This window comes from Bos taurus, chromosome 14 (assembly GCF_002263795.3).
Source record: "Bos taurus isolate L1 Dominette 01449 registration number 42190680 breed Hereford chromosome 14, ARS-UCD2.0, whole genome shotgun sequence".
NCBI lineage: Eukaryota > Metazoa > Chordata > Mammalia > Artiodactyla > Bovidae > Bos > Bos taurus.
In genome coordinates this window covers 6,441,729-6,466,147 of record NC_037341.1, presented here as the reverse complement: position 1 = coordinate 6,466,147, position 24,419 = coordinate 6,441,729, and the positions used below count along the sequence as shown (strand labels likewise).

General features: G+C 41.0%; 1 protein-coding gene across 5 annotated transcripts in view; it reads left to right on the top strand.

Moving 5' to 3' along the window:
* The window catches only part of KHDRBS3 (KH RNA binding domain containing, signal transduction associated 3), a 152,823-nt gene that overhangs the window by 78,984 nt on the left and 49,420 nt on the right, over positions 1–24,419 (top strand). For 4 of the 5 annotated variants that reach the window (XR_009497082.1, NM_001083512.1, XM_010811923.3 and 1 more), the window contains 3 exons: positions 234–380; positions 11,734–11,873; positions 23,882–24,077. Coding sequence is in view for 4 of the 5 variants with exons in the window: in NM_001083512.1 (NP_001076981.1) it covers positions 234–380; positions 11,734–11,873; positions 23,882–24,077 (483 nt within the window). In the remaining variant the exon portion in view is untranslated. The remainder of the gene's footprint in view (positions 1–233; positions 381–11,733; positions 11,874–23,881; positions 24,078–24,419) is intronic. The other variant, XM_059893349.1, reaches the window with a different exon arrangement.

The following is a 24,419-nucleotide window of genomic DNA, read 5'->3' as shown; positions in this document are numbered from 1 at the left end:
CTCCTGGGCCAGAGGCAGGACTTGAGGCTTCCTCCCATGCAGCAGGAAGCCTGTGGAGTCTCCATAAAGGCCCGAGGAATGCCAGAATCATGTATATGTTTTAAATGTACTTCCTCGGGTGGTATTTGCTGCTGAGTGAATCTTTAGGACCACCATGTGTGAAATAAACTTCGTAGTTTTTCTTTTCTTTTCTTACAATGACACCCTTTTAAACATGAGTTTTCTTTCTTCAGGAAGAAGAGTTGAGGAAAAGTGGAGAAGCAAAGTACTTCCATCTCAATGATGATCTCCACGTTCTCATTGAAGTTTTTGCACCCCCAGCAGAAGCCTATGCCCGGATGGGACATGCTCTGGAAGAAATCAAAAAGTTCCTCATTCCAGTTAGTACAGTGTTTCTTGATAATTAATTGGTACTTGAAAGTCCTCCCTTTGTTTAAAATCCTGGATAATTCTTATCAGTAATTGTTATTTGCATAGTGCTTGATCTGCTAAAGTGTCCCTGTGAACTACTTGGCATCATTCCTTCTTTTTCTGTGAGGCTAGGGATCTTGAAAGAGATGAGGCAATACAGCTCGGGTGACCCAGCAAGAATGGTGAAGAGCAGTCAGTGGTGTGTGTTTTGGGTCGCAGGTCCTAAGCCTTTTTGTGACACTGAAGTCACCTCACAGGTTCATTGCTATGCAGCATGAGCTCGTTGGTGCCGGCCACGAGCTGGGCGCTGTGCTTGGAGCTGGTGCGAGATGAGTGCAGCCCCGGCCTCGAGGCTGTGTGGTTTAGGGAAGGGATGGATGCAGATGATTTTTTTGTAGCGTGATTAGGGTGATGGACACGAGCAGACGAGCACAGAGAGGAAGGGTGCTGTGCAGACGTTTATGTTTTGTTAACAGTGGGTGGTCTTTTAATGCTCTTCAGACACCTTGATGTTGCTGAGAATTTTAAAGAGAATATATCCTTGTTTCCACTACAAGGTTAATGCAGGCCTTCTGTATAATTTGCATGTTCTAGATTTAAAAAACAAAAACTTGGACCTGTCTAGATTAAAAAAAAATAGAAATCGAACCTCTTCAGACAGTTTACTGTAGAGAAACTGTCGCCTCCGCCAACAGCTGTCTGGGGTCAGATTGTGCTCAGCGGATGCAGTAGATTGACTTGCATACTGCAGCCTGTGTCATGATTACATTATCTGTGAGGAAACTGTCATATTTATAGGAAAGCATGTTATAAATCATGACTGCCTTGGAAGAACCAGGGCATAAGATTGAATTAAGTACTTTAATTTGGGAACTTAATATAGTTAACTTTTTATTGGTTCCGTCAAGCCAGTTAAGATGATCCTATTATTCATTTAGTTTAAAAACAAAGTTTTTGAGTGCTTTCTATTTGATAGACACGTGTAAACCAATAAATGACATAGCCCCTGCCCTTATGGGGCTTATGTAATGGGAGAGACAGGTTAGAATCAGATACTGATATAAATGACTTTAAAATTGCAACTCTGACAAGAGGAAGGAGGGGTTTATTCCCTTCCTGGTCATTCAGTGTGGACTGGGGGGTGCCGGCTTAGCCAAGCAGGAGAGACTCTGTTTCCAGAGGCGGCAGCGGCAGACCTCCGCCCTGTCTCTTTCCACTCTTCCACCAAGGCATAGGTTCCAACTTCTTTCCCCTTGAACCTTAGCAGGCCAGAAGACTCTTTTGCCTAACGCAAAGTTACAAAGAATTTCTGTTGTGTTCTTCTTAACATTTTATGGTATTAACTCTCTGATTTAAGTCTGTGATCCGTTCAAAGTTAATTTTTGTGTATGGCATTAGATTTAGCATCTAAATTTATCTTTTTCTGTGTAGGTATCCAGTAGTCCCAGCACCATATACTAAAAAGACAATTCTGTTGGATTCTCGGCACCAGTATTGAAAATTAACTGCATATAAATGTATGAATTTATTTCAGGATTCTCAGTTCTGTTCAGTTGATTAATATACCTGTCCTTATGCCTGGACCATGCTCTTAATTACTTCAGCCTTAGAGCAGATTTTGAAATCCAGGTTGTGTAAGTTCTGCAATTGTGTTCTCCTTTTTCAGTTGTTTTGTCTTTTCTGGCTGCTTTGCACTTTTATGTTTCTTTTACATTTAGCTTGTGGATTTCTACCAAAAAATTTTTTTTTTCTTAGGGTTTTGATACAATAGAACCTGAAGATCACTTGGGGATAATTTCCATCTTAACAGTATTACATCTTCTGTCCATGAACTTGAAATGTCTCTCTGTTTTTTAAAAGATACTTACAATTTTTTCTCAGCTGTGTTTTATTATAGTTTTCAGAATCCAAGTCTTGCATTTCTTTTGTTAAATTTGTAAGTATTATTTGTAAGTACTTCTTGATGTCACTGTGAATGGAACTGTTTTTCTAAATTTCATTTTCAGATGGTTGCTGGTGTATAAAAATGGAGCCGATCTTATTTGACCTTGCTGGATGTGTGTGCTAGTTTCAGAGTGTGGATGCCCACACTGATTGAGAGTGTGGATGCCCACAAGGACATGTGATCTGTGAATAAAGAAGCTTTACTTCCTTTCCTATCTGATGCCTTTCATTTTTTATTAATCTTATTGTCTTCTTTATTGCACTAACTAGAACTTTTTCAATGCTTTGTTGAATAGACGTGAAGATAGAAATCTTTTTCTTGTTTTCAGTCTTTTACTAGTAAGTGTGATATTAGCTGTAGGGTCTTTTTTATTGCAACCCTTTATCATGTTGAAGTTCTATTTCTAGTTGTTAAGAGCTTTTTTGGTTTTGTTTTTGTTGTATCACAAATGGGTATTGGATTGTGCCAGATGTTTTTTTTCTGTCCATTGAGATGATCATGTGTTTTTTCTCCTTTATTCTGTTAATCCTAGTGTGTTGCATAGTTGATTTTCAGATGTCAAGCCAACCGTGCAGTCCATGGTTAAATCCTACTTGGTTTTAGGATTTAACCAACTTGATATATAGTCCTTTTTATATGTTGCTGGGTTTGGCTTATTAATAGTTTAAGGATTTTTACATCTATAATTGTGGGTGATATTGGTTTGTAGTACAGTATTTATATAGACAGTAACACACACATTTATTACTTTTGGTGCTGTTCATTTCTTTATACAGATATAATTGCCATATGATATGATGTTGCTTCTTTTCAGCCTGAAGGACTTCCTTTAGTCTTTTTTGTAACATAGGTCTGCTAGTAAAATTGTTCTTTTTTTCTCAAAATGTCTTTATTTCACCGATATCCTAAAGTTTAGTTTACAAGCATACTTTTTTTTATTGCACTTCATTTTACTATGCCTCAGAGATACTATGTTTTTTACAAATTAAAGGTTTGTGACAACCCTGTGTCAGGCAAGTCTGTTGGCATCATTTATCCAATAACATTTATTTACTTCATGTCTCTGTCACATTTTGGTAATTCTTACAGTATCTCAAACTTTTAAAAAAATTAATTTTGTGTTTGTTATGGTGATCTGTGATCAGTGATCTCTATTACTACTATTACTTCTGGGACTCACTGAAGGCTCAAATAATGATTAGCAGTTTTTAGCAATAAAATATTTTTTAATTAGGGTAGGTACATTTTTTTTTAGACACAGTGCTATTGCATGCTAATAGACTATAGTATAGTGTTAGACATAACTTTTCTAGGCATTGAGAAGCTAAAAATTTTGTATGACTTTCTTTATTGCAATATTTGCTTTATTGCAGTGGTCTGGAACCAAACCCACAATATCTCTGAATTATACCTGTATATATTTTTTGATTGGTGGTTAGGTAGTAAAAGACCATTCATCTCTTTTATAACCTCCACTATTTTTGATGGAAAGAATCATTAATTATTTTGTTCTGTACATGACCTGTTGTTTTTCTCTTGCTGCTACTCAGACTTTCTCTTTGATTTTCAACAATTTGGCTTTGGTGTACGTGTTTATCTTTCTTGTTCATTAAGCTTTTGTGGATATGTGGGTTTATGTCTTTCTTCAGACGTGGGTAGTTCTCAGCCATTGTTCCTTTAGATTTTTTTCCCACCTTACTCTTCCTCCCTTACCCCCTCAACCTCTGGATTCCCATTATGTGTATGTTGGTACATTCGATGGTGCCCCAGAGATATCTCAGACTCATTTTCCTTCGTCTGCTTTTCTCTGTTTTTCAGAGTGAACACTTTTAGTTGACTTACCTCCAAGTTCACTGATTCATTCTTGTGCCATCTCAAATCTTCTGATGAACTCCTCTAAGTAACTTTCAGTTCAGTTCAGTCACTCAGTTGTATCTGACTCTTTGCGACCCTGTGAATCGCAGCATGCCAGGCCTCCCTGTCCATCACAACTCCCAGAGTTCACTCAAACTCATGTCCATCGAGTTGATGATGCCATCCAGCCATCTCATCCTCTGTCGTCCCCTTCTCCTCCTGCCCCCAATCCCTCCCAGCATCAGAGTCTTTTCCAATGAGTCAACTCTTTGCGTGAGGTGGCCAAAGTATTGGAGTTTTAGCTTTAGCATAATTCCTTCCAAAGAACACCCAGGACTGATCTCTTTTAGAGTGGACTGGTTGGATCTCCTTGCAGTCCAAGGGACTCTCAAGAGTCTTCTTCAACACCACAGTTCAAAAGCATCAATTCTTCAGCGCTCAGCTTTCACCACAGTCCAACTCTCACATCGATACATGACCACTGGAAAAACCATAGCCTTGACTAGACGGACCTTTGTTGGCAAAGTAATGTCTCAGCTTTTGAAAATGCTATTTAGGTTGGTCATAACTTTCCTTCCAAGAAGTAAGTGTCTTTTAATTTCACGGCTGCAGTTACTATCTGCAGTGATTTTGGAGCCCCCCAAAAATAAAATCTGACCCTGTTTCCCCATCTATTTCCCATGAAGTGATGGGACCAGATGCCATGATCTTCGTTTTCTGAATGTTGAGCTTTAGGCCAACTTTTTCACTCTCCTCTTTCACTTTCATCAAGAGGCTTTTGAGTTCCTCTTCACTTTCTGCCATAAGGGTGGTGTCATCTGCATATCTGAGGTTATAGTTATTTGGGGTTTTTAAAAATCTTTTTTTGCTAGTCCAGATTTGGGTCCTCTCCTGGGAAGTTTCTTCCTGCCCTGGCCATGGGTGACATTTTCCTTTGTTTACACATCTCTTAGGTTATTGGTGAGAACACCATGTTTTAGGTAATGTTTTGCAATGAGTCTGATTCCGATTCATTTTTTTCCCAGAGGGTTGTTGTTGCAGGTTTTTTCTTTTCTTTTCTTTAATAATTTAATTGGACTGAAACTTCAGTCTGTCTCCTTCATGGTCTAAAGTTTTGTTAATTTTTTTTTTCTCAATGTTATTCTTAAGCCTGGCCTTCTAGGAGTTTTCTCTGGGTTAGCATTGCTGAGAGATCGACCAGTGAGTTGTCAGAGGTTGTGCTCAAAACCTGTGTCTGTAGGGCTTTCACCCTCTGCTGATGGAACTGGCTGTCACTGGGGAGTACAGTCAGGTTCCTGTCCGCCCTGGCTTTTACTTTCTGCCAGGAGTCCTTGTATCCCCTTTGCGTGGACACACACTGTCAGGCAGAGAGCTATCAAAGCTCCCCATGGCTGGTAAACTTCTGGCTAATCTGCCAATCTTTCTGTTTGTTGCTCGCGCCAGCCCAAACCTGATGATTAGACTTGCTGACTGGTCTTCTCTGGTCATTCACTCCCAGTTGCTGCTGATATTGGCAGTGCTGCTGGATGTGAAGCGTTTTCGTTCGTGCTTTGCAGCTGAGTGAACCGCCTCCTTCTGGTTTTTGTGGTTTACCATCCTAGTGGAACTCACGCGTCATCTGGGCTGGGAGGAGGGATGGAAGCATCCTCAGACAAAATCACCACAGGCTCCCCCCGTTCTTACCTGAGACTTAGCAGTTTTTCACAAACAGATTTATTTTATTTTCCATTTATTGTATCCCTTCAATAAGTTTCCAGAGTCCTAAAATTGTTTTTAACTATTCAGTCAGCTTTTATTGTTGCTTTTTATGGAAGAGCTTTGATAAACTCCTCAGTTACCCTGCAAGTCCCGTGCTCGCTTGTAACCTTTGTTTTTAATGGGTTGTTTTGTACCTTTGTCCATATAAGCATATGCGGTTTTGCTTCATTCTTTTTAATGTCTGCATAATATTTTATATGCATGTTTTAGAGTCTATTTAATTAGTCTTCAAATAATGAACATTTATTTCTTACAGATTATTATTCAAACACCGATCCCAGGATTAACCTTGAACATAAATATTAGCATATTTTGGCAAACATATCTGAAGAGTACATTTCTGGCAAAGAACCCACTGAATTTTTAATAAATTACTTTTAATGATTTTATTGAAAAACGTTTTTCTGATTCTCCAGGGTAACACATTTAAATAGATTCTAAATTTATTGGCTAGAGAAATCCCATTTACACATATTTAATTAGAATTCTAATCCATTTTCTACTCTTCACAATTGATGACAGTGTTGGTGTTAGTGTTACGATAGTTTCACTTTTCAGATGGGGAGTTAAAGTGATAATTTAGTAATGACTAGTTTAAAATGTAAAATTGTAAAAATAATTTAGTCTGTAAGGTGCCACCTATGACTTGGTTTCTCTACTGATTTAAAAACATTATTTCAAAGACCAATAAAATTGTAACTAGTGTCTTATGTGACATCAGAAGAAACAATTACATCGTGTCTAAAGAAGTTGTCGAAAATTACATAGCTGCTCTGCAGTTGGTTAAATTCAGGCTAAACCTCAGATGTGATTGACTTAGATTCCATTTTTTTGTTTGTTTTCCCTCCTAACTACATTATGTACTTTAAAATTTACTTTCACACAGATGATGTTTAAAATAAGCTTTTAATTCAACTTTTTGTGGCACCATTGTAAATTACCTAACTTTACTTAGAGCAAAGCTTTTGCTTATTTTTTTTTTTAATTTTTAATGTGTTTCTAATGGGGCCTCAGTTATGTTCTTTTTCCCTGAATCTGTTTTTAAGCACATAAAATTTTGTGTCCTGCTTTCTAACACTTCTCAATAGGGCCAATACTTAGCATTTACATAGCACATTTTATTTAGAATGTGCTTTACAAATAATTTATCAATCACACATTTTTAGTAAAATGGCAAGGAACATGTCAATAGGCTTATTTTAAAGAAGTTGAAATAACTATAGATTCACATGACTTCTGAGGTCATGATACCCCAGATAGGTTAGAGAACCTGTATTACAGTAAAACCTAGATTCAGGCCTTAGCCTCCCTGCTAACGGTGACGACTTGGATTTTTCTTCATTTACCTTTCTTCCTCTTACTCTGCAGGTGTTAGCTGGTTATGATGTCAGCTTCATTTTTGATTGGTGTCCATATTATTTTTCTTACTTCACAGTGCTTTCTCCTACAAGTTGTTTTTTGCACTCTACTTTTGAAAAGTAAGGAAGAGAGCATTTGTTTTTTAGTCACTCAGTCATGTCCAACTCTTTGTGACCCCATGGACATGCCAGGGTTCCCTGTCCTTCATCATCTCCCAGAACTTGCTCAAACTCATGTCCATTGAGTTGGTGATGCCATCCAACCATCTCATCCTCTGCCGTCCCCTCCTCCTCCTGGCTTCACTCTTTCCCAGCATCAGGGTCTTTTCCAGTGAGTCAGCTCTTTGCATCAGGTAGCCAAAGTATTGGAGCTTCAGCTTCAGCATTTTATATTTTAATTTGAAATAATTCAGGATACTGTCTCATCTGAGTCTTTTATTCGTACTCAGATTTGCTTTATTTTTTCTGTCATCAAATCCTTCCTTCCTTCTTCAGACTGTAGTCCTTCTCTCTTCCTCTTTGTAGCAAACAACTGGGAGAAGCTGGCTCCTTTACTGTATCTGGGACTTGTTCCCATTCATTCTTCATTCTACCTGAATGAATTCTAGCTCACTCACTGTTCACCAAAATGATTATGAAGTCAGTACTGCCTCTGTAGTTAGTGAATCCCACAGAGTCAGTGCCTGGCTTCTTATTGATGTGAATGCAACACTAACTTGCTGTGACTTTTGTAGCATGATCACCTACCTGTCCCTCTCGGGCTCTCGCCACACCTTCCTGTCGTCTTTGTGAGGTCCTCTCCCTTCTGCATGTTGGTGTTCAGAGCGGTGTCTTCAGCCCTTCTCTCACTCTGTGATGGTTCCCACACAGCCCTGCCTGCTGCCGATGCTGTCTACAGATGGATTCTCATGAGAGGTCCCCACAGCCACCTGCGAGCTCAGCTGTTCTTTAGGAGCACTCAGCAAAGAGAAAATGAGCCAGCTGGGAAAACCAGGCCCAGGCTTCCTGCTGTCCCTTCCCAGTGGACTTACGCAGGACTCGTTGACTCTCCCAGCAACCCCATGTGACGACACTGGACTGTTCGTTTGAACCAGGGAGGCTCCCCTGAACCTTGTGTCCAGGGTTTTCATTGCAGATCAGTTCCAAAGACATGCAGTGCCCCTGACAGATGCTCAGAGGCCAGCACCAGAATCCCCCTTTCTGAGCCACAACAGACATTCCCCATTGGTCATGTTCCTGAGACAGATTTATCTGGCCAAGTCGGTACAGCCTGACCTCAGGCCTCAGGCACATGGAAGCAGTCTTAATAGGCAGAACCCACGACAGATTCAGAGGTTCTCTGCCAAGAGCCTACCATGGGCCAGCCTTGACGACACACCCTACTCTGTAATGTGTGGGGCCTGTGTAACTCTTCCTTGCCCACTTCTGTATCCCTCTCTTTGACTTCTAAGTTTTCATTTCCTCTATCTGATTGCTATAGAATATCTCAATTTTTATATACTATAGACCATTGCAGACTCCACCTGCACAAAAGATCTAATATATTACCATATCTAATAAAATTAAGCATTATAAATAATTCCATGTCTAAACCTCTTCCCACCCTTCCTTCCATGTCCCTCCCTACTCCAGGTCATCTTTACCACATCCTGGGATTACTTAACTACTTCCACCTAATGTTTCTGCCTCCAGTGGGTTCCTCCACCCCTTTTATTATCTTTTTTGAGATATAAATCACAGCATAAAATCTACTCATATAAAATATATGATTCAGTGGTTTTTAGTATATTCCATAGTGCTACAAGCATCAACATAATCTAAATTAGAACATTTGTAGTTTTTGTGGCAAAAATACAGGGCCCACTTGATTTTTTTGATGTAGATATTCAGTTGTTGCGGCACCATTTGTTGGAGACTATTGGAGAATCAATTGACTGTACTTGATATCTTTGCTCTCAGTTTTATTTCATTGATCTTTCTGTATTATTTAAGTCAGTATCATACTGTTTCGATTACTATAGCTTTACTGGAGTTTTTGAAATCAGAGCATACAGTCCTCCAACTTTGTTCTTCCTTTAGATAGTTCTGGCTATCCTAGATTCTTTGGATTTCCATGTAAATTTTAGGATCAGCTTGTCTATTGCTGCAAGAGGCCAGCTGGAATTTTGATAGGGATTTCCTTGAGTCTGTAGATCATTTGTGTATGTTGCGGGGGGGTGGGGGGAGTTATTGTCATAAAAACAATGTTGAGTCCTCCTATCCATGAATATGAGGTATCTTTCCTTTTGCTTAGAGTTTTTAAAATGTATTCTAATATTACTTTGTACTTTTCAGTATACAGATCTTACCTTTATTTTGTTAATTTACTTCTAAGTATGCTCTTCTTTTTGATGCTACTCTAAATGGAATCTTTTTTTTTTTATTCTTATAATGCTCATTGTTACTATAAAGAAATACAACTGATTTTTGTATATTAATCTTGTATCCTGCAACTATACTAAACTCTTTTATTGGCTCTAATGTTTTTGTGGATTCTTTGTGTTTTTCTGTATATAGGATTATGCCATCTGTAAACAGAAATTATTGTGTTTCTTCTCTTCCAATCTGAATACCATTAATCAAAAGTGGCAGAAGTATATATCCTGTCTTGTTCCTGGACTTAGGCTGACACTTTCAGTCTTTTACCATTAAATATGGTATTAGCTATGGGTTTTCTTAGTTTGTTGGGTATTTCTATAATGAAAGTATGTTGGATTCTTCAGTCAAATTTTTTCTTGGTATATTAAAAGTACTAAGTGGTTTTTGTCCTTTATTCTATTATTATGGTATTATGTTAATTGATTTTCACATGCGTTAAACCAGGCTTGCAATCCTGGTATAAGTTCTGCTCGGTCCTGTGTGTCTATTTCCTTTTTCTATTGTTCATGCTAGTGGATTTGACTTCTTAACACTTTTTCAAGAGCTGCTGCATCTATATTCCTAAGAACACTCTTTTGCAGATTTCTTGTAATATCTTTGGTTTTGGTATCAGGGCAACAATACTTACTTCATAGAATCAGTGAGGACATGTCTCCTCCTTTTTAGTTTTTGGAAGTTTGTGAAGGATCACATTAATTCTTTTTTAATTGTTTGTGGAGTTCTCCAGTGAAGCCCCACAGACTTAGGCTTTTCTTTGCAGGACTTAAAAAAATTTTTTTAGTACTAATTTAGCATTTTTACTTGTTACTAACTGTTCGTATTTTCTATTTCTTCTCCATCAGTTTTGATGGTGTGTGTCTTTCTTGGAATTTGTCCATGTCATCTAAGTTATCTAACTTGTGGGCACATAGTTGTTCATAGCATTTTCAAAATATAAACCTCCTTTTCTTAAATAATTTTTAGTACCATAATTTCAGACATTTGATGTTATATTTAAAAAGACTTAAATCTTTACTCGATTTGGTTTCTGCTTTCCTTTTCACTTTGAAGACCACTCCTCCACTCCAGACTGTCTCTTGTAGTTTAGCCATATAGCACTTATTTCAGTTCCCTGGACACACTTTTACTCTGGATTTTAAAATATACTTTTCCCTCTGTCTAGAATACTTTTCAGCCTCCCTTCTGGTAACTGGTTCACTCACTCTTAGATGACATTTCTTGTAGAGAATCTACTCTTAACTGTCCATGGTTGAGTTAGATGGCCTTCCTTTTTGATCACATATACCTGAACTTTCTTTTGATTGTAAAACAGACCACACTTATGTTTATTACATGTCTTTCTTGACAATTATTGAATGGAGTTGGGGATATTATTAAGGAAAGGAGAGAAATCAAGGATAACTCCCAAAGTTTCTGAGTTGAATATTTTGAAAATAATGTAAGAGCAGGTTTTCAAGAATAAGATGATGTATTCAGTTTTGGAAATGCCGAATTTTGCGACTTGAACAATATCCAAATGAATACGTACAAAGAAACTGTGTGCATGCCCTTCTTAGTTTCAGTAAAGCTGCCGTGTTGCCTCTTTGTCTTCCCCCTTTCCCTGTCAGACTGAGTCCTTGGCTGCAGGAACCATGTGTGCTCCCCTGGGTTGTGTTAGTTGGCACATCATTTATGCTTAGTAACTACAAGTTGACTGAGTTGTAAATAGTAATATCCATATATCAGTTACATGATATTTTAATTTTATTATAAATATTTCACTTGGAGAGTATGCCCAAGAGAAGGACTTATGGCTGACCATAGAAAATTTTAGTTTAGGGGAAAAATACTGTTTGGGTTTTTCTCTTTACAACAATTCATTCATATATTTTCATTTCAACAGACTCAAATCTTATTTTATCTTTTTAAACTATTTTTCATACACTTTTTCTATTAAAAATTGTTTGCTTCTTGTCATAAATGCTTTGCTCTCTTCTGTTTTTTGTGTAGGACTATAATGATGAAATCAGGCAGGCACAGCTCCAGGAATTAACATATTTGAATGGTGGTTCCGAAAATGCCGATGTCCCGGTGGTTCGAGGGAAACCTACCTTACGTACAAGAGGTGTACCAACCCCAGCAATAACCAGGTAGGTGTGATTAATTGACTTGCCTTGTTGTTAGAATGTGGTGTCATGGCAACAGTTTTCCTGTTTTCTTTACTAACAGGTAAGCAGGTCTACCAGCGTGTTGGTACAAAGCCTGTGGGAATGCTTTCAGGCAATATGGTATCATATTAAGAGTATTCACTTGGACTGCAGTATTCTTGTGTTTAAATCCCTGGATCAGGAAGATCCCCAGATGGAGGAAATGGCAACCCACTCCAATGGAAAAAATCCCATGAACATAGGAAAAATTGGGAAGCATAGAAACATTGGAAAATTCCCATGAACATAGGAACCTGGCGGGCTAAAGTCTGTGGGGTTACGAAAAGTCAGACACAACTGAGCATGCACATTCCTGGGCTTAAATATGACCTGTACCACTTACTAGCTAATGAATGATAAGTTTATTTAATCACTTTCATGTTATTAATCCCTTAATTCTTTAAAATGAAAGCAATAGCTTTGATGCACAAGTGGACGTCATGGAAGCTTGCTTCCTTTTGAGTGCAGATGGTATCAAGCTAGTTCAGTGCCACATCTCCAGTGGTGAGCAGTATCAGGTACCAGGTAAATGCCCCCATGCCTGTTCTCGTTTTATTTCATGTAGCTGCTCTGTGGTATCTGATACTCCAGATCTCATCCAGGCACACTGAAATGTTATTTTTGTCTCAAACTAATGATTCATGACCCCTTTAAACATGAAAAATGTTTTAATGAATTACAAGTCAGTTGAAGCAAACTGTAGATTAAGATATGACTCTCAAACCTATTTGAGCATTATTTTTAATTTTTTAATTTTTGCCCTTGAAAGAACCCCGTGGAAATTAGTCACACAGATTTTCTTTTTTTTACTAGTGACTACATATATTTTTTCAGGTAGTTTTGCATGAAATAATTTTAAATAGGCGTATTCCATATAATCAAGTGCATTTGGAGGAATAACAAGTCAGTTCCCTGGGGGGTGTTGCGGATCAGCACACTGTCAGAGCAGTTACAGACAGGTGTTATTGCAGTGTAGAATAAACACAGACCTGGGCATGGTACCAGGTGGGTTTTCTCTATAAAACAGGCTAATAATAGGATTGCTGCAGATGATATAATGAAATAATTTATGTAGCTGTTCAGTAAATGGTAAATCTCTTTCATTTCCATTTCTCCTAATGTTAAATAATTTACTTGAAATCATAAAAAATTACATATTTGCTATATTAGTTTCCTGTAGCTGTTGCAGTCAGTTACTACCAATTTGATGGCTTTAAGCAATAGAAATTGGTTACAGCTCTGGAGGCTAGATGTCTGCAGTCAGCTAAAGGAGGCCACAGCCTGGGTGTTGACAGCTCTCCCCCTGGAGGTGGTAGCAGGAATCCTTTTCTGGACCCTGCCAGCTTCTGGGCCTGTGGGCAGTCCTCGCCTTGAGTCCATATCTGCTCTCTCTCCTTCCCCTTGTCTTGCTCAGCGCCATTGGCCCGCCTTCCTTAGGGGAGCGCTTGCCTGTATTTAGAGCCCGCTTGGAGTTTCACACCTGCAAAGGCCCATTTTACCTCTTGGATGGAGAGCACAGAGCGCGGGCAAGGCCTCGCTCTAGGGGGTGCTCTGTCCCCAGATCAGACCTCTCATTGTACTGTCTGGTTGTCATGTTTTCGGTTACGTAGAAAATGCTACCTTAGGAACAGGCAGGGAGGCAGAAACTTTCTGTTCAGGGAGTGTAATGTCTAGAGAAACCCCTCCATCCACCCAGATGAAAAAAAAAATATTCTTGATGACAACATATGCATTGCTTACCATTTTAAGCTTTTCCGTTGCCTTGGTGGTTGATATTCTTGGGTAGAATTGCTGTTCAGTTCACAGGTCAGAGCCTGTGGTTTAGTGTATGGAGTCGTGGCTGGCTGTGCTGACTGAACCCCTTCATGAGGGTACTTCTGGACTCTGCTTCCTCCCTCCATGTGACTCCATGGCACCACATCTTCCAGACGCTCTTGTTAAACAGGATTAAATTCGTGTTCCTGTAAGAGGCATACAGTGCCCTTCTGTACTGTTCTTAAGACCTGTCTCCCAACTGGTCTTATTCATTACTGTGCCGTGTTCCCTGTGTTGAGCACCTAGCCCCACCCCTGGGTGGATGTGTGTGCTCCCCGCTTCCAGACCTTTGTTCACATTGTTCTTGCATCTGCAGTCCTCTCTCCGCCGCTCACCTGTTCAAATCCTACTTGTCTGTGCAGCCAACTTACTTCAACAGGCACTCACAGAGCGCCCATTGCTGACAGTACTTCCTGAGCGTATCACAGACCTTGACTAGGTTAAGCCTCACCAACAGCCCTGTGAGGCGGGTGCTGTTCTGCTCGTCACCACGTCATGAATGAGGACAGTGGGCAGGGAACCCAGGGGGATGCGGGCAGTCTGATTCTGGAAACCTGCCTCTCTCTTTGAGCCTCCCCTTCAGTTTTCATTCAGAATCTTGTTTTTTTCTTCCACCCATTCTTCCCTTGCCATTTTTCCATAGACATTTCATTCTGTCACTTTTGTTATATTTTAATTACAGCATGATTAATACAAACTACGATGAGAAATTTGTATTTTTACTACTTTTCCTCATCAGATCATATGGTAACTTTCTGTAAGTTAATATTCATCTAACAGAATAAAAGTTAATTGATACAGAAAGTATTATGGTAGAAAATTACAAAAATCCTAAGAGTGAGACTGATTAATACACAAAAAGGTGCATGTTGTTTTGTAAGGTTGGCAAAATTGGTCTCCAGATTATGCTTTGTCCTTTCTAGTGGCCAAAGCTGAGGAAAATAGTTATAGAATTCATGATGTCTAAATGGCTAAAAACAGTCATAAAATGAAAGACAAATGTACTTACTGCATCCTCGCACTTTAGTCCTGGGACTGTTGGAAGCTCCTTGGTGGATCTTCACCACATCGAAGTCATTGGAAGTCATTTTGATTTTCGCTCTAAAATTATCCATAAATCTACTTTTCTTTGATCCTCTTTCTCATTCTGCATTCCGGCCAGACTAGTCTCCTTTCTGTTCCTCAAACAGGCCATCCCAGTCTCTCTCCGTGTCCCTGGCCTTCCTTCCTCCTTCCCGGAAGGCCTGTCTGCAGTCGCCTGCCCGCCCCTCAGCACCTTGCTCTCAGTACACCCAGGCACCTTTCCGAGAAGCCTTTGCCGTCTCCTTGTTTGAAAGGGCCACCGTGTAGCCCAGGAGCCAGTCCACACACCCTTCTTGGTTATGTAACAGCATTTATCAAACTGAATTTACCTTTCTGACTTGTTCACATTTTCATTGGTGACTCCTTCAGTTCAGTTCAGTTCAGTCGCTCAGTCGTGTCTGACTCTTTGTGACCCCATGAATCGCAGCACGCCAGGCCTCCCTGTCCATCACCAACTCCCGGAGTTCACCCAGACTCACGTCCATCAAGTCAGTGATGCCATCCAGCCATCTCATCCTCTGTCGTCCCCTTCTCCTCCTGCCCTCAATCCCTCCCAGCATCAGAGTCTTTTCCAATGTGTCAACTCTTCACATGAGGTGGCCAAAGTACTGGAGTTTCAGCTTTAGCATCATTCCTTCCAAAGGAATCCCAGGGCTGATCTCCTTCAGAATGGACTGGTTGGATCTCCTTGCAGTCCAAGGGACTCTCAAGAGTCTTCTCCAATACCACAGTTCAAAAGTATCAATTCTTTGGTGTTCAGCCTTCTTCACAGTCCAACTCTCACATCCATACATGAACCTTAAAGGACCTTGTGTCTCTAATACATGGCATATAGGACTCAGAAATAAACATTGAGTGAATTCAGTACGTTTGCAAATTCCTTAGACTCTTCTGATGGAGTGTTGACGTTTAAGTATTGTTAGTGTAGTTCTTGTCTGCCAGGTGACTGATTTACTGTGGGAGTCGCCTGTTGGGACTGGTCACTCGGATGGCACCACTGGGGAATGTCTCAGTGGAGCAGGTCATTCCTGGAATCTTCTTGCATGTTCCCCACTGTTCTCACTTTAGGATACATTTCTGCTAAAAGATGTAAATGATCTAAAATTAAATCCTGCCATAGGGAGTAATACGTACTTTAATAAAACCTTTTCATTCAGTTTTCAGATGAGAGGACTAAACTTACGCCTTTCTTACTAGGAGATGAGCAAGTTGCTTTTTTTCCAGTCTACCCTGTGCCGACTGTGATATGTCACTTCGGTCCTTGCAAGGACCCCAGCAGAGAAGTGTCAGGGAAATTAGGATTGACGCCACTCCAGGCAAACTTTTGTTTAGTTTTATGTTTTTCTCCGCAGGGTTTCTACCCCTTGTTTTGCTGCTGCCTGGATGGTCTATGTGAGACAGATCTGAGCCCTCAAGGATGCTCCCTTCCTTCCACTCTGCAGAACATCTGGCTGGTTCTGTGTACCTTTTCCACTGGCCTTGTCTCTGACCCCTCTGGCTCTTCCCCGGAGTAGCAGGCAGTGTCTTCTCCTTGCATTTGTTACCAGAGACAGCAGGGGGAAAAAAGTGAATACAGCCTGTCTCTCTAGGTAGTAAATACACATTCTCCAGTGTTGGGTGCTGCATGTGGTGGGTTTGTTTCAACTTAGGAGATGAGGCTTACCTTATCAACTCAAGACCTTTTATCAAATGGGGGAAATTTCAGCTATGGTTTCTTCACATATTTTGCCTGCTCCTTCTCTCTTCTTTTCTTGGATGGCAGTCTCAGGTTAGATCCTCAGACTGCACTTGCCAGCCTTTGTGCCTAGTGCAGGACTCTGCAGCACACTCGCAGGCTGCCATGAGGGGTTTAAACTGTCATGGGGCCACCTCAGAGATCTGCAGCTTCCAGACGCTGTGTGAACTGTCAGCGTATGGTGATCATTTGTCGTCTTAGCATTAGATCATGCCCCACTGATATTAATGATACTGTGTTTTTATACGGCTGGCACATCAGCAGCTGCTGATAAATTCTAGCCACAGTCGCGTTGACTAGTGGGCACCATGTAACTTCTCAACCATGGGATCAGACGGGACATGGTCACCCTCATTTTCGCATCAACACTAACCTTCACGTGGTACCTATTCTCTTTTTAAAATGGATTATGAATAATATCATAGATACTGAAGATTGTTTTAGTGAGAGAAAATGATATGTTTTTCTCCACAGTAGGTGAAGTTATGAGAAATGTTATTGGGAAAACTGAATAGTTAATATATGGGCCATAAATATTTCACCAGCATATGATATGATTTACATTAATCTACCAATCTATATTAAAATGTCCTTTTTTATTATTAAGGAAAGGCTGGAAATAGGAAAAATGATCTATTTCTTTTTCTACTAAATTATAAGTTTCCAACTGGAAAAAAACCTGTTAATTTGGGATGGTATATAAATTGTTTGAGTCCCTCCTGGATTTGCCTTCTGAGGACCTTGTACCACCTGACCTGTCAGAACTGTCTCACCCCTTCCTTCCAACTGTGTCTACTGTCCGTGCCCTGGAAACCCAGGCAGTGATCAGGACACATGTGCTCCTCGCTGCAGGCAGAGGCTGGAGGACTTTCCCTGGAAATGAGCTTCTCTGCTTGTCTTGCCATAAGCCCAGAACTATCCCTCCATCCTCACACGCACTGCCTTTCCTCCCTCGTGCTCTCTGAGTTAGTACAGCCATACTAGAGTGGATTAAGGAGAGACAGGAGAAAAGCCTGTAAAATCGCCTTAGTAGGTTTGGGGAAGACACTAACTGAGGCAAATAACATGGCAAACAATGAGAAAACTTGCAACTAGAACTTGTCTTGTAAATGCCAGCCTGGAACAGAGCACGGTTCTCCTGGTCACAGCACCAGAGCACCCTGGCTTTGCAAAAGTTTAATCAATTTTTTTCCTTTTTGAACGTGAAGTCAGTTTCTGGTGTTAGGTCATTTAATGTCACACATTTCCTGAGCTCTTTCTGTGACAGGAAGTGAAGCTACACAGATGGTGACCGAGTCATTGTCCGGCTGTTCAGGGAGAGTAAGAGGAAAGTCAGAGAAGTGAGTAGTGATGGCAGACTGGCTGAAAAGAGGACGAGGGGTATGAGGAAGAGTGAAGTGAAATAGAAATGAAAATGGGGAGCGTGAGCACTGACACACTCAGGAGAGCGAAGTCATCCCGCACAGAGGGGCCAGGGCTTGAAAGCAGGAAAGTGGCGCCATATGCCTGGAATTGGAGTGTGGCTGCAGGAGAATCAGAGTCACCCGGGCCCTCCTAGTCATGGTCTCAAGGGACTTCCCTCACTAAGTCTAGTTTTCTTCATCAGTGAAATGGGGACAGAACATGGAGCACACAGTAATCCAAATCCTACTTAATTTTTTTAACTGTCCCATTGAAGCTTAGACTATGGCATAATTCCTTTTCTGGTTACTCAGAATGACCCCTCACTAAAAATTGAAGCCTGGTGGGCTGCCGTCTATGGGATCGCACAGAGTCGGACACGACTGAAGCGACTTAGCAGCAGCAGCACAGATACTTCTTACAGTTTCTCCTCCATCATCAGTTGAGCAGGAGAGTTTTCTTGTCCCTATATGGTCAAGCTGGGTCCACAGATTATTGTTTATGTGTGCAGAGAGCATGTCCTTAGGATCACTAGCTTACTGAGCTCACGCGCAGGATGTGGGGCTCATGCCACCATTGTTTCATAATTTGGGGACATGTCTCATGTTTTTTTCATGGTTTTGTTGCTCAGCAAGCCTGCTTGGTTTTGTGGTTAAGCAAACCCGCTTTCTTGGGAAATCGTTAACTTACAGGAGTCTCCCATATTTTTTCTGTGGATACTTACAATCACCTAGGGGGATTAACTGTTTAACCCCTTGTTTTGTCCCTTCACTCTGTCCCTATCAGATGAATCACAGGGGAAAGAAGAGAGATAGCCAGCAGGTTTCATAACAGGTCTGTAAGCTCTGGATCCAAGCCACACACAGCAGCACTTGAGAGCTTGCTGGACATACAGTCTCAGTCCCAGCCTAGACCTCCTGATATCGACGCTGCCCTGAGACCAGGCCCGGGTGCTGTGGGTGCTGAAGTAAAGTGTGAGAGGAGAAGCGGGCCCAGCCCCACGTGCCAGGATCTGCAGAGGTGCTCCGGGTGAGAGCTGCCCCAGTCCTCTCTTCAGAACGTCAGTCTCCCTCGCCCTCGCGGTTTCTTATGTTTAGTCTGAGGGATTGAGACCTCAGGCTGCATTTATCTTTCCCTTCTGTCTGACCTCTCATTCCCTTCTCAACCTCTGGCAAGAAAAAAAAAATCTCAATGATTATACTTGACTCTTAGAAGCACACACCATCAGAGATGAAGAAAAGCTGTCACACATGTCAGGGATTCTATGGGAAAGTAAAGCACCCCTCAGGTCATTACTGCATCAAGGCTGATCCCCGGATGGATCTCAGAGAGCGCTTTTCTTACTGTGACACTGGCTAGACCTTGACTAGATCCACAGGCCCCTGCTATGATCAGCTAAAGGCCCTTCTCTTCCTGAGGCCCAGGCCTCACCCAGCTAATAATGCTGGAGCTGGCTTGAGCTAATTCACCAAATTCATTGTTTTGTTCTGTACTTTTGCTTCTCATAAAATATATAAACAAAAGCCAAACACCGTGATATACGTTTGTACCCTTATTCTACCACACTGCATTACTGCTGCTAAATGTATAGAAGGTCCGTACACATGCTGCTGCCGAACGTGTGAGATGAGACCTAGTGCAAGCTGTACCTTCTGCCGTCTCTCTCCTCACTCTTTGGTCCACAGCCAGAAGCACAGTATTAAGGACAGAGTCCATATAGTGATCGCCACTTAATGAGTGCCTGTTTTTGCTTGGGCACTTACTTGATATAGTTGTAACCCTCACAACTATTCCACGAGAGCTGGATCTTATTTACTGGATCAGTGGATGGGAAACCCAGGCTCAGCAACCCAGTGATGGCAGGACTAGATCTGAGTTTTGAGGCTGAGTGTGTTGGAACCCAAAGCACGGGCTTTTTCATTATATCCTAAAACCTCTTACTAACATATAAACTAAATAATTAGTTCCTAATGGATCAATAACTTTTTGTATTCATTCAAAGCACGGTTCCCAGGGAAAAAAACTTGTTTCGATTATTTTCATATCTGACCTGCAAATCCAGAAATCAAGGTCACTGTGCTGAAAAATGCAAATGCACAGAAGCATTACAATCACACACATTTGCCAGCTTATGAAACCGTGTACTCAGATGGGTTAGGTTTCTGCTTTTCCATTATCCCTATTCTGAGCAGTGCAGCACCCAGTCCTGTCTATTTGAAGCAACTTTTCACGTAAAAAATAAACGAGTTCCCATTGATTATCATTTTAAATCTCATCTCACAGACGCGTTTTCTGCTCTCACCCCATGTCGTCAATCCTGCCAATTAGCTCTGCCCTGAGCTTGATCTGCAGCGTTGGGTGAGCGTGCACGGCGGTGCAGTGGGATGTGCATGCTGGCCGTGCCTCCGTCAAGACTTCCCCCGCCAAGAGCCTCATACAGCACTAAGGCTGTTCCGCTTCACACCCTTCCTGTGGGGTTTCAGACTCATAGAAACGAATCTTCAAAGTGTCTTTTGTAGTAAGGGTCCCGAGCTACATGCATCAAATGACTCGTCTGAAACTGTAACGGGTTCTTTAGTGTAATTCCTATAACCAGTGGGCACATAACCTAACCGTGTTGATGCCGATGGGAAAGAATTGTGAGGTTCTTAAATATAAATTTATGTTTTCAATTTAAAAGACCTGAAGTTATACAGTCAAAAATATTGAATATTTTGTGATTGATATAGTGCCTTGGATGACAGGGATGGGATATGAGATAAAGAAGCAGGAGCCTTAATTAGTTTGATTATACAAGGAATGACTGACATAGCACATGTAGTCATGTGTCAGATGTACCAGAAGTAGAAACTATTCTCTAATTACATTGAAGATTTTTTTAGATATATAATGGAGATAAAAAGATGAGTAAGACTAAAGATATGATGTCTGTCGATACAGTTCAGAGACATTGAAATTTGTTTAAGTTGTTTTGAGTAGGAAATGTGCTAAATACTGTGTGTGCCCTGTGCCATTTTTCCTTCCCCATAACACCAAGAAAAGAGTTCTCACAGCTGAGGAAACTGTCCTGGGAAGTTCAGACCCTTGATGAATTTGAATGTTAACTGGAGGGCAGAGTTGTATAACCACAGGAATCACATTCAGATCTGAATCCAGCGTCCTCATTCTTGACCACCAATTTTACTGCACCAATTTTTATGGCCTAGTACTTAAACATATATATATATATCTAACTTACAATGCTTGAAAAATGGATAGCACAAGTTCCCTAAAAGTGAAAGTCATATATTTTTCTTTTTTTTTTATGATTTTGACAGTTTTGAGGAATACCAATCAGGTTCTTTGTAAAATGTTCCTTGTTTGGGATTTGTCTAATATTTTTCAGATTAGCCTAGGCTTATTAGTTTGGGGAACAAAAACCACAGGGTAAATAGCTACTTTTATTATATCATATCATGGAAACATACTGTTTGCATGGCTTATCACTGTTAGCCACTTAGCAAGTTTGAGTTATTCATTGCAGTTTACAGGAGAGCAGTTGACTTACGACCTTTGTATCCCAAGACCGTGTTTCATGTGCTTCTTAGTTCTGGTTTACTGTTTGCTTGTATGGTTGCTTTTTTTTAATCTTAATCTGGTTGGTTCTTTGGAAACTTTTACAGAGAAATGATGTCACCTGCAAACAAAGTTTTGTTTCTTCCTCCACAATCTTGAAAGTTTTTTTCCTTTTTGTGCCTCATTGAGTTAGGTAGGACTTCTAGTACAATAGGAATGGTAAGGCTGGACATCATGCCTCCTTCCTAATCTTAAGGGGAAGCATTCAGTCTCTCACCATTTGATGTGTCATTAGTTATAGGTTTTTTGTAGGTGTGCTTTTTTAACTTGAGTGAATGTATCTCCATTTGGTGAGATTTTTTAAATCATGAATGACCTTTTATTTTATTGAATGCTGCTTCTTCTTTATATGATCTTAAGATTTTTCTTCTTAAGCCTTCTTGGTGTGATGGATGGATCACATTGATTCTCATTAATGTTGAAGCAACCTTCGATGAAAGTAACTCAGTTGTGTCCAGCTTTTTGCAACCCCATGGACTATACAGTCCATGGAATTCTCCAGGCCAGAATACTGAAGTGGGTAGCCATTCCCTCCTCCAGGGGATCTTCACAACCCAGGGATTGAACCTAGGTCTCCTGCATTGCAGGCAGTTTCTTTACCAGCTGAGCTACCAGTTGAAGCAGGCTTGCATACTTAGAATAAATCTTACTTTATTTTTGAGGATTTTTGCATCTTTGTTCATGGGAGATACTGATTTATAAGTTTTTATTTCCATTTTATAATATCCTTAATGTCTTTTGTTTCTCCTTGGACCACACATCTCTTCCTAGGGAGGTCAGAGACCACCTAGCCCAGCCTTGTCACCCTTCTCAGCCTCTCTGTCTCCCAACACCTTGGCCAGTCGTGACTCCCACAGGTGGACTTAGAAAAAAATATCTTGGGAGACACCTCCTGTGATAGGTCCCTACGAGGGCTCAAGGCCAAGTTGGGGCCGGCCACTTCCATCGTCCCTGGTGGCTCAGGCCAGGCCCAGCCTGTAATGCAGAAGTAATTTTCAGGAGGCATTTCCAAGGACCAGCCACAGGGAATGTGTTGGGAGAAGTTCCCTCTGATTTTACTTCCTGGTAGCGAATGTGGAAGACTGATATAATTTCTTCTCAATATTTGATGGGTTTCGCCAGTGAATCCTCTGGATCTGATGCTTTCTTTTTTGAAAGATTATTATCAATTAAATTTCTTTAATAAACATAAGATTATTTAGTTCTCTTCTTGGTCATTTGTGTATTTCGAGGAATTAGTCCAGTTCATCTAAGTTAACAAATATGTGGGCCTAGAGTTGTTCATAATCTTCCTGTTTTTATCTTTAATGTCCTTGAGGTCAGTAGTGTGACGCCCTCTTTCATTTCTGATATTGTTGTCTTTCCTTGTTTAGCCTGTCTAGATGTTTATTAATTTTATTGATTCTTTCAAAGAGCCAGCTTTTGGTTTCATTAATTTTCTCTGTTGTTTGTGGAATTTGCATTTTCAGCTGTGTATTTACTATCCCAATCAAACTAAAGAAGGAGAGAACTGGTGTACAGGCAGCCCCATCAGCTGCTCGGTTCTTCTTGTTTGCAAGACGTTGTCCACAGGAGGTAGGCCTGGCTGGGCCTGTATTTTCCAGTGGAGTCAAATATCTGTCCTCATTTCTTCATGGGACTTGCACGCTTGCTCAGGTTTTAGCTGCCTCCTTCCTTCTTCTCTTGACTTGAAGTCTCATATTTTATGTTAGAAATACATGAATATGTTGCATTCTTCTTCAGAAAATATATGTTTATTTCACTTAAGAACTATGCTTTCCATCCTATCTAGTAGATATGTTATTTGAGAAAGTCCATTTTATTCCCTCTCTCACGGGATCTGGTGTGTGTTTTGGTCCTGGGTTTGCCGTCTGTGTGTTCTCAGACAGCCTTAAGATCCCTGTGGGGCTCTGTTTTCTTGTCCACAGACGAGCCATAAGGCCCATGTCGCAGTGTTGGAGTGAGGACTGGCTGAGACTCTGGTGGGGTGTGATGGTCCCAGGGGATGCAGCCTCCCCAGATGTCAGCTTCCTGTTCTGGGTCCCAAACAGAAACCGACGCTGGGGCTTCTTTGATGTTACCATGTTTATTTTCACTGGACTAGGTGCCTGAATGATTGAAGTTCCTTTCTTTAGGTAGATAATCTGTTCCTGACTTGCTTTAGTGTTTTCTTTGCATATAGTGTCCTTATTTCTTTTTACAGATTTATGGAACATTGATTTTCATGAGGTATTAGTACATGTGAACACTGGAATGCTGGAGAACACCATGCAAATTGCTAATGTGACCCTCTTGCTTGCAGGGGCAGGGGAGGAGTCTCAGCCCGGCCGGTGGGAGTCGGGGTACCACGGGGGACGCCGGCTTCCAGGGGCGTCCTCTCCACCCGAGGGCCAGTAAGTCGCGGAAGAGGACTGCTCACTCCCAGAGCACGAGGAGTGCCCCCAACTGGGTACAGACCTCCACCGCCGCCCCCGACGCAGGAGACCTATGGAGACTATGTAAGTGAAGGTGCTCTGATGGTCTATGATACAGTATCAGGCGTGGTGACCAGTATCCCTCACCCTGCTTAAATTGAGCTCTTTAGCATTTACTGAGTGCTAAATAAATACTTGGTATCAGAGACACAGAAAGTGTGAAAGAAATAACCTCCTTTGTCAAATAACTATGAAGGTGAATTTTGGTGGTGGGGAGGCTCAAGACTAGGACCAAGGAGACATGCTGTCAGGCCGTCACACAGGCATGTGACATGGTGGTCATCCACTACAGGTTGCCTCTGAGTGATTCAGTCATTTAAAAAAGAATTGCCTGCCTATAACAGGCTGTTTTTACCCTTAAGTGTT